General features: G+C 42.9%; 1 protein-coding gene across 1 annotated transcript; it reads left to right on the top strand.

Moving 5' to 3' along the window:
• Positions 1–7,018: 7,018 nt before the first annotated feature.
• On the top strand, positions 7,019–10,539 carry LOC120063368 (U3 small nucleolar ribonucleoprotein protein IMP4-like). The gene is made up of 9 exons (XM_039013713.1): positions 7,019–7,101; positions 7,445–7,553; positions 7,716–7,799; positions 7,931–8,040; positions 8,308–8,440; positions 8,754–8,908; positions 8,999–9,093; positions 9,213–9,286; positions 9,499–10,539. Exons 1-9 carry the CDS (start codon positions 7,099–7,101, stop codon positions 9,609–9,611), a joined length of 876 nt encoding a protein of 291 aa, XP_038869641.1. The 5' UTR covers positions 7,019–7,098; the 3' UTR covers positions 9,612–10,539.
• Positions 10,540–10,826: the final 287 nt, after the last annotated feature.

Here is a 10,826-nt window from a genome sequence, read left to right as displayed (position 1 = left end):
CGCACCTCAGGGCGATTGCGAGGAGCAGGCACAGGACACACCGGACTGGGAAGGCGCACTGGAGGCCTAGTGCGTGGAGCCGGGACAGGTGGCGCCAGACTAGTGACACGCACTTCAGGGCGAGTGCGGGGAGCAGGCACAGGACGTACCTGACTGGGAATACACACTTCACGGAGAGTGCGAGGAGCAGGCACAGGACGTACCGGACTGGGAAGGCGCACTTGAGGGAGAGTGCGAGGAGCAGGCACAGGACACACCGGACTGGGAAAGCGCACTGGAGGCCTAGTGCGTGGAGCCGGCACAGGTGGCGCCAGACTGGTGACACGCACTTCAGTGCGAGTGCGGGGAGCAGGCACAGGACGTACCTGACTGTGAACACGCACATCAGGGAGAGTGTGAGGAGCAGGCACAGGACGTACCTGACTGGGTAGGCGCACTTGAGGGCAGAAGCGTGGAACCGGCACAGGTTGCACCAGACTGCTAACCGGATCCTCTGGTCAGATGTTGAGCAGAACACACTTGCATCTCTCTCATCTCACTCTCTCCCAACTTCGCCATTGCCTCCCTGACAGTCTCTGGCTCTTCCCTTTGCTCAGCCGCCAGCTCCATGTGCCCCCCACCAAAAAACACTTGGGGTTGTCCTTGGGCTTTCTGTAGCCGCGAACCCTGTCATCGTCGCTGTCCTCCATAATCTCCTTCCGTCTGTCGCCAAGGAAGGGTTTTGCATCTCCCCCTCACAGTGACTCGGTCTATAAAAAAGTGGTCAAATGAAGCAGATGCTAAACTACAGGACTGTTTTGCTATCACAGACTGGAACATGTTCCGGGATTCTTCCGATGGCATTGAGGAGTACACCACATCAGTCACTGGCTTTATCAATAAGTGCATCGAGGACGTCGTCCCCACAGTGACTGTACGTACATACCCCAACCAGAAGCCATGGACTACAGGCAACATTAGCACTGAGCTAAAGGGTAGAGCTGCCACTTTCAAGGTGCGGGACTCTAACCCGGAAGCTTACAAGAACCCCTGCTATGCCCTGCGACGAACCATCAAACAGGCAAAGCTTCAATACAGGGCTAAGATTGAACCATACTACACCGGCTCCGACGCTCGTCTTATGTGGCAGGGCTTGCAAACTATTACAGACTACAAAGGGATGCACAGCTGCGAGCTGCCCAGTGACACGAACCTACCAGATGAGCTAAATCACTTCTATGCTCGCTTCGAGGAAAGCAACACTGAGGCATGCATGAGAGCATCAGCTGTTCCGGATGACTGTGTGATCACGCTCTCCGTAGCCGACGTGAGTAAGACCTTTAAACAGGTCAACATACACAAGGCTGCGGGGCCAGACGGATTACCAGGATGTGTGCTCCGGGCACGTGCTGACCAACTGGCAGGTGTCTTCACTGACATTTTCAACATGTCCCTGATTGAGTCTGTAATAGCAACATGTTTCAAGCAGACCACCATAGTCCCTGTGCCCAAGAACACAAAGGCATGCTGCCTAAATGACTACAGACCCGTAGCACTCACGTCCGTAGCCATGAAGTGCCTTGAAAGGTTGGTAATGGCTCACATCAACACCATTATCCCAGAAACCCTAGACCCACTCCAATTTGCATACCGCCCAAACAGATTCACAGATGATGCAATCTCTATTGCACTCCACACTGCCCTTTCCCACCTGGATAAAAGGAACACTTATGTGAGAATGCTATTCATTGACAACAGCTCAGCGTTCAACACCATAGTACCCTCAAAGCTCATCACTAAGCTAAGGATCCTGGGACTAAACACCTCCCTCTGCAACTGGATCCTGGACTTCCTGACGGGCCGCCCCCAGGTGGTGAGGGTAGGTAGCAACACATCTGCCACGCTGATCCTCAACACTGGAGCTCCACAGGGGTGCGTGCTCAGTCCCCTCCTGTACTCCCTGGTCACCCACGACTGCGTGGTCAGGCACGACTCCAACACCATCATTAAGTTTGCAGATGACACAACAGTGGTAGGCCTGATCACAGACAACGACGAAACAGCCTATAGGGAGGAGGTCAGAGACCTGGCCGTGTGGTGCCAGAATAACAACCTATCCCTCAACATAGCCACGACTAAGGAGATGATTGTGGACTACAGGAAAAGGAGGACTGAGCACGCCCCCTTTCTCATCGATGGGGCTGTAGTGGAGCAGGTTGAGAGCTTCAAGTTCCTCTGTGTCCACATCAACAACAAACTAGAATGGTCCAAACACAGCAAGACAGACGTGAAGAGGGCACGACAAAGCCTATTCCCCCTCAGGAAACTAAAAAGTTTTGGCATGGGTCCTGAGATCCTCAACAGGTTCTACAGCTGCAACATCGAGAGCATCCTGACTGGTTGCATCACTGCCTGGTATGGAAATTGCTCGGCCTCTGACCGCAAGTCACTAAAGAGGGTAGTGCGTACAGTAGGTGGCAGGATGCCCCATTAACTTGTGCGATCGCCAATATACCGAAGAAGAAAGGTCTGCTATTAAGCTTTTTCTTGTGCTTTTATTTTGAGATTTGCTATGTTCAATTATGTCAATGTGCAGTTCTGAGGAGCGTCTCTGCGAGCTAGTGAGAATACGATAACATTTACAACCCTTCCATGCGGTTGTATTCGGACAAGTATGCAAAAACAACAGCTGGAGGGAGATATCACGAAATTTGAACACCGATATTAATATCAAAGAAACATGGAGAAAGATTCGGGACCCGATATTAATATCAAAGAAACATGGAGAAGGATTCGGGACTCGTTCGCAATCTGAAAAGGGTGAAGGAGACGAGGAGTGGGGCTGCCGCTCGTGTGTGTGTCCCACCGATTGTCTGACAACTGGATTAGCTTCGTGTTCACTTGAAACATCGTCAGACATCAATATGCCAGATACGGTATATTCTCATCATGCAGCCGAGCCCTTTTGTGCTGTGTGTGTGTGTGTGATATCTTATGTTTAGCCGACCTAGTTGGAACAGTTAGAACATGTGGTATCAGCTCTTTTCTGGATGAAAGAAATTGTTAGTGGGAAATATTCAGAGCCTGTGTTGTCAAATCATAATGAATAGCAGGGTTAGTTCAAACATCTGACAACATACAGTGTCGTAATTAGATTGAGATGTTTATTAAATCAGTTATTTTGGGAAAACATTTTATCTCAAAGGAGCCCATGTAGATGTTTTAAGATTGCGTGCATTGTATTCTAATGTATTCGCAATCTGCTTGTAGGTTTGGGAGGGGCTGGTGTTTTGGACAAAGCAGAGCCCTGAGGGCCTATCTACAGGTGGTTCATCGCCCCTTGATTCTTCACCTCCCGGCCCCTTTCCCCGATGCCCTTCTCACCAACACCCAACGTACTGTCCAGGCGCACCCTTGCTCTCTGCCCTGCAACTCATCAACCTCCGCTCCATCTCCCTGACCCAGCTCCAATGGCCAATTGAGGAAGACAGCTGAGGATCCTTTGGACACTGACATTATGCAGCAGGTGGATGACTTGAAACGGCAACAGTGTCCAGCAATGGCCATCTTCGATGTCATGGTACCATGGATGGTATTTATTCCAGCTGATCAATGTCTCCCGTTTGTCAGGGACGTGATGATGTACTTTCACAGGGCCATCAATCAGTAGTGTCCGCCCCGTCCACTCTCGAGTGAGACAGAGCCCTCCGTCTCACTCCAAAAACGTGTGTTGTGTGTCACGTTCGTCGTAATGTGGAAGAGAGGACCAAGGCGCAGCGTGAAGTGAATACATTCTTCTATTTATTTAAGAAGAAACACTAACCAAACTAATACAAAACAAACGTGACGCTATATATAACAGTGCAGACACAGGCAACTAACACATAGACAATAACCCACGAAATCCCTAAAGAATATGGCTGCCTAAATATGGTTCCCAATCAGAGACAATGATAAACAGCTGCCTCTAATTGAGAACCAATCTAGGCAACCATAGACATACAAACACCTAGACTAGAAAACACCCCATAAACATACAAAACCCCTAAACAAGACAAAACACATAAATCCCCCATGTCACACCCTGACCTAACCAAAATAATAAAGAAAACAAAGATAACTAAGGCCAGGGCGTGACATTGTGTGCTTTTTTTCTTATTCACACGTAAGGGTGGTGGGTAATTTCCAGTTTTTTTTTTGCATGATCTTTTTATATTGACTGAGGAAATAATTATTGTTACTGGTGTTTACTTTGTTTTTTCTCTTATTTCCCCTTTCACCACACTTTTACCCTGTGTTTTACGTATCACTATTTTCCTCTTGAGACAGTAAATAAATATTTAAAAGGTCTGCAAATGTATTTGTACTTGTGGCAGAAAATATTACTGTTTTGAATTAGTCACTCAGTAAACTTGTACTACTTTGTAGATTAGGTTAATGTCTTGGGGGTCTGTCCTTATTGTCTACAGCTGGACACTCAATCTCACCCATGTACTATAGCAGGAAGGTCTCCACTGAAAGGCCACTACACATAACAAGGTCTAGCCTCCAAAGAATATGAAAAACTAAAACAAGGATGAAGTGACTGTCATTATTGTAGTCTTTATTGTGATTTGTAAAGTGTGAATAAGAAGAACAGGGAAACCATTTTGTGTAGCTCAACATGACAGACATCAACCAGAATAAGAGAATGTATGTAAACACGTTTTCCAAACCACACTCCAACATTTACATGTCTTTTGTTACATGTCTGTGGTGCAGGTAATTGTTGACGGCCACACAGGCCTTCACAATGGTCTCAGCTTTCTCTAGGATCCTCGTGTCTTGTAGCAAGGATCCCAAAGCAGTTCTCGGAAATTCTTCTGGTTCTTGAGTGGCAGTAGCTGTAGATCTTAGTGTCATCAAGGCCATAAGACCCTTTGAATAAAATAAGCATTTCCATTAGTATTGAACAGGAATATGAAGGCTATCAATGTACTGTAACAACTGTGTAGCATATGCTTTGGACATAGGCCCTTATTCTCTTACTAAGATGCTTGATCACTTTTATGCATATCATTACAATGTCTATATTGGTATAATTTTCACAAATGTATATAGTCACATGTATTCAATGTATCTTACCTGGATATGGTCGCATCAGGTTTACCCTCAGAGGGAATGCCTCGCATCCCACAAAGACATATGGGCTTGGTGTTTGGGTCCCCAGCAAGCACTCTGGCATTGGTAGCAGCAGCTGGCCTGCAATGAGTGGGGAGCCAAAATTGATAGACTGACATGTAACTAGCTAGCTACAAGTATTTGTAAACAGGCATGTTGTCTTTAGCTAAAGTAAAAAAGAGTGTCTCGGCCCCTATAGCTTGGTAAACTACTCTGGCTCCCCAAGCCCCTAGTGGATATACACTACACAAGGCGGACTTCCTCTCTGGGTGGAACGCAACGAAAAGAGTCCGCTGCCCCAAAAAATCCCACTCCACCCATGTGCACGCACGTAGATCAACAGAGTGGAGTCTCGAGCGGCCTTATATATATGCATATTGAGACACAGCCCATGCAAAAAAAACATTGCTAACTTACACTAACAGATTTTGATGGGGATCTTTGTATTATGTTACTTAGATTGACGCACAGGTGCGTCAACAGACTCTTGAGGATTTAAACTGGTACTGGTTACCTTCAGACGAGTCCATGGAGTGGTCATATTAGTTTGTAGGCCAAACCGTTCGTAAGCTACATAGCTAATTTTCAAATTGTACTTGTAGGCGTAGACCTATCAAGACATTAGTTCAAGAAAAGTTTTTTTGAATTTCCTGTCTCAAATATCACAACCAAATCAAATTTGTCACGTGCCAAATACAACAGGTGTAGACCTTACCATGAAATGCTTACTTACAAGCCCTTAACCCTTGACCAACAATGCAGTTCAAGAAATAGAGTTAAGAAAATATTTACTAAATAAACGAAAGAAAAAATGTAAGAAAAAGTAACACAATAAAATAACAATAACGAGGCTATATAAAGGGGGTAATGTGCGGGGGTACAGGTTAGTCAAGGTAAATTTGGACATGTAGGTAGTGGTAAAGTGACTATGCATAGATAATAAACAGTGAGTAGTGTAAAAACAAAGGGGGGGGGGTCAATGTAAATTGTCCTGGTGGCCATTTCATTAATTGTTCAGCAGTCTTATGGGTTGGGGGTAGAATCTGTTAGCATGTGAATGGCAGTATTAGACTTGTTACGCATCCCAAATTGTTTCATGAAGTAGATTTAATTGTTATTTGAGTCATCTGTAACTTTAACTTTTCTATTTTGAAAACAGCTGACAGTGTTTTGTAACATTGTAACAAACACTTAAACAAATATGTACAGTAAGTTTTGAATATCAGTTCAGTCAAAACAATATTCACTCTGTAAAACAATGTTTTGTTGCTATGCCTTCATTTAGCTTTGGTTATTGAAATCCATCTTAGGTCAGATCAAAAACAGCAAATGTTCAAAACAAATACACAAAAAAGTCTCAAACACTTTTTCAAAGCATATCTGGACCTTACCTGCAAGCCAGAACAACACTGTAGTCAGTAGAAGTATTTTTGTTGTTCAATGTTCAATGTTCAAAATATGAGGTAAAACCGAGCAGAAGGTGGTTTTGTCAGTGTATGTCAGTGTCTGAGAGGGGCATGTCAGAAAATGGCCAACCAAATATATCGAGCCTAATAGAGAGCGCGCTTGTTTTCTTTTTGTTTTTGCATAGTTGGGTTGATTTAATCACATTGAATCATATAATTAAAAGTTGTGAATGTTTAATAGGCAAATATAGGATAGCTTAGTACACATTTAGAAATGTGAATGGAAGTTGTCCTGATATCTGTGAAAATAAAAAAACAGCTAATGACTCAAATATGCGAACGTTAAATGCTAATGAATTTCCAATATTTGGTTCAATCAATGTTTCTTATGGCTTGTACCTGGGACTTTTATTTTTTCGATGGCGCGTACTTGTCATCTAGCTAGACAGTTTTGCTCACTGCCATTGGCTGTTGGCGTATCCAATGAAAAAGAGTGTTGGTGTCTTCCTTACAGCCTCCCATGCGTGTGAGTGCGTGTTAGCAAAGCAACACAATGGTAAATTTACTGAACATTTGTTTAGCTTTTAATAATCTCATATTTGCTTAAAACATCAGATTATTTCTGACTCCAGTGTAGAAATTAAGCAAATATTTTGATGTCGGACTCTCTGTTTAAACGTTGCTGATCCAGGTTACCATGCTGGCTAGCTTCTTAGCGTTAGCTAGCTAGCTAGTTTGCTAGCCAAACACAGCCAAGTGGACATTTTGGACTGTTGTGTATTTAAGATTTTATGGTGTTTTTTTTGTTTGTTTTTTTACTTTAATCCATGATACTGTTTTATGAATGAATGATACAGCCAGCGTTCAACTGTACATGGTGTGTTTTTGTCTGATTGTAGCTTCGCCGAGAGACGAGACTGAGACGGGAGTATCTGTATAGGAAGGCCCAGGAGGACAGAGTGCGGACGATTGAGGAGAAGAAACAGAAGCTGAAATCTGCTCTTGATGGTGAGGATTGCATGTAATTCAGAAGATTGGGTGAATGATGAACAATCTGAAATGTTTTGATACTTTTTAGGATGGCAATAGACATGGCCTTGAAAACAAGTGACAATTTGGGTAACATTAGTTAGTTCCAAGACTTTGACTCTTCTTTTTTTTTTTTCGCAGACAATCGTCTCATCCCTACGGAGGTTCGCAGAGAAGCAGTACAGTTACAGAAATTGCTGGAGTATGACGATGAGGGAGCGGAAGGTTTGTTCCATAGAAATAGAATGACATTCTCCATATAATTCAGTTTTTTCCGCACATCGGGTTCTGCATCTGCACATCCACTGTAAATATTATGTCGCTCATGACAATGAGCACCTTCTCTGTGCGTGCAGGTGTCAGTTCTCACATGGATGATGAGTATAAATGGGCTGGAGTGGAGGATCCAAAGGTCATGGTCACAACGTCAAGAGACCCCAGCTCTCGACTCAAGATGTTTGTCAAAGTCTGTCCCCATTATATGTCTCAAGATATTGGCCCTTTCTCAATTTGTCTTTCCTTGAATCCTTGCATCCTCCTTACTCGCCTCCTTCTAAAAAGACTTTGGAGAAGATAGGAGGCAAGGAGATAGGATTAAGGAATCGTAGAAAGATTAATTGAGAGATGCGTTCTTGTTAAATGTCTGTCCTCTGCCCAATCTCTAACACAAAGTATGTTTACAGTAATGACCTCTCCTCAATTGTGCCTGATGTGTAACTTTTGCTGTTGACAGGAGGTGAAGCTGATCTTTCCAGGCGCTCAGCGTATGAACAGGGGAGGTCATGAGATCAATGCTCTGGTACAAGCCTGTAAAGCCAACAATGTTACAGACCTGGTCATTGTTCATGAAACCAGAGGACAGCCAGGTAAGCCCATCCATAACCAACACCAAATCCTCTCATTTAAGTATCATAGCCCTGCACTATTATTTCTCTAGGTTTAATAATATTAGATGTTTGTTTAATGCGAACAGAGGTTGTAATTATCCAGTCTGTTTGTGCTATATCGTGCTATTTCCTTGTCACTCCTTGCCAAGTTTGGCTTCACAGAACAGCAATAGTGTAGGCAAGAGTGCACAAATGGATCTGGGTAGACTATAATGACTATTTCCAAGTATAAAAACACTGCATTGAGGTAACCTTAAAATAACTACTTTTATATTGCCTGTGGTATTAATAGATGGGCTGGTGGTGTGCCATCTACCTTTTGGACCAACTGCATACTTCACCCTTTACAATGTGGTAATGAGACATGATGTGCCAGACATTGGAACCATGTCTGAGGCCTACCCCCACCTCATCTTTCACAACTTCTCCTCACGACTTGGCCAGAGGGTGAGCCTTGACACTTAATAAATGTTTAGACTTATTATTTGAGTAGTGAATGCAAATGTTTGACACTGACTGTAAGTAATTCTCAATCAGGTTTCCAATATCCTCAAGTATTTGTTCCCAGTGCCTAAAGAGGACAGTAGACGAGTTATCACATTTGCCAACCAGGAGGATTTTATATCTTTCAGGTGAGTAGAGGGATGCTTTGGATGAGCTATTTGGGAAAATGTACCTTGTGTTTTTCTGATTCATTTTCTAGACTCAGTCAGACTTATTCACTTAAAGTAAGGACCTATTTTCATTGCAGACATCACACTTACAAGAAAACGGACCACAAGAACATTGAGTTGTCAGAAGTTGGGCCCAGATTTGAAATTAAATGTAAGTGCAATGTTTTCCCTTTCTCATCATTAGCAACATCAAAGGAGTTTTTTTTTTACAAGGTGGAATTTTGTATTAATTGCAGTTTTACCCTTTCTTGCACTGCAGCCCCTATACCATTTGTGTATCTTCCTCTTGTGTGTTTTGATGATGTACACACATTATAATTGTTATATTATAAAATAGTGCTTTAACTGGTTTTCCGTCTGTAGTGTACATGATCAAGCTTGGTACCTTGGAGAATGAGGCTACAGCGGACGTTGAATGGCGCCACCACTCGTACACACACACTGCCAAAAAGAGGAAGTTTCTCAGCGTGGAGTAGCCTCAACCAGTATTCCCCTTTCATGGACCGCTCATGGCAAAAGCAGCCCAACCACATAGTTGTATAATGCTGTGTTAAGTTTTACACACCATTCCTCGGATATGTATTTCATGTTAATATGGTGTCAGACCATGGATAATTTCATGGAAACAGACTCTACCAGACAAGTCATGTATAATACAAACTAGATTTTGACTGGACTGAATATATATTTTTACTTCAGTGGTTTTGTACTACATATGGGTCTTTATATAAATGAAGGGGCTAATGTGTGACATCAGGGTAAACATTTCTAAATGGTTTGATATACATGTGATTTTCTTGCAGCTTCAAATGTGTAGTTTCAGGAATACGAGTCTAGATAAGCACAATGAGACCATAACTACTAGCAACAACAAAACATCTACATGTCATTCAAAATGTCACATGAAAACTGCATGTTTCTTTGTCATGCCTAGTAGGCATGTCTGTTTGTGCTTTAGTCAACTTCTCTAAAATGTATAGCCATGCTAAACCTTCCAGAAGAATGAAAAAGATAACAGCATTTCAATATTTTTTTTATCGTTTATTTAATACAATGGGTTCTGTAAACAAAATGATTGACAATAACCACAACAAGAAATGTTCACTGGTACCCAAGTTTATAGAAAGACACAAATTTGGGCTCCTGAGTTGCACAGCGGTCTAAGGCACTGCATCTCATGGCAAGAGGGGTCACTGCAGTCTCTGGTTCAAATCCAGGCTGCATCACATCCGGCCGTGATTGGGAGTCCATTTGGGCGGCGCACAATTGGCCCAGCATTGTAAATAAGGATTTGTTCTTAACTGACTTGCCTAGTTAAATAAAAATAAATATGTACTGTATCTGAGCTAGTGACTTGCCCAGAGATGATCAACATGTGAAAATAAAAGCAGTCCCAGGTTTTAATCTTGTTTTTACTTGCTCATATGATGCAAACCACCTTCCCAATTTACTGCAAAAAAATCAGGATCATACATACTGTACATTTGCTTTATCACAGAATGAGGTCCAACCTCCATTTATTGCATGTAGCTATTTAAAAAAAAAAAAAAAAAAAGTTATGGATGTGCCGTTTGATATGGTAGATTCAGATGTAACAATGTTCCCCCCGGATATTTAATAGGTCAACTGAATCATATCCACGTCGTTTGTAGTACTGTAACATAAGTTTGTACAATGTAACTTAAAAAAAA

This window comes from Salvelinus namaycush, chromosome 18 (genome assembly GCF_016432855.1).
Source record: "Salvelinus namaycush isolate Seneca chromosome 18, SaNama_1.0, whole genome shotgun sequence".
NCBI classification, from domain to species: Eukaryota; Metazoa; Chordata; class Actinopteri; order Salmoniformes; family Salmonidae; genus Salvelinus; species Salvelinus namaycush.
The sequence above is the reverse complement of the archived record's forward strand: the minus strand, read 5'-3'. Positions and strand labels throughout refer to the sequence as shown.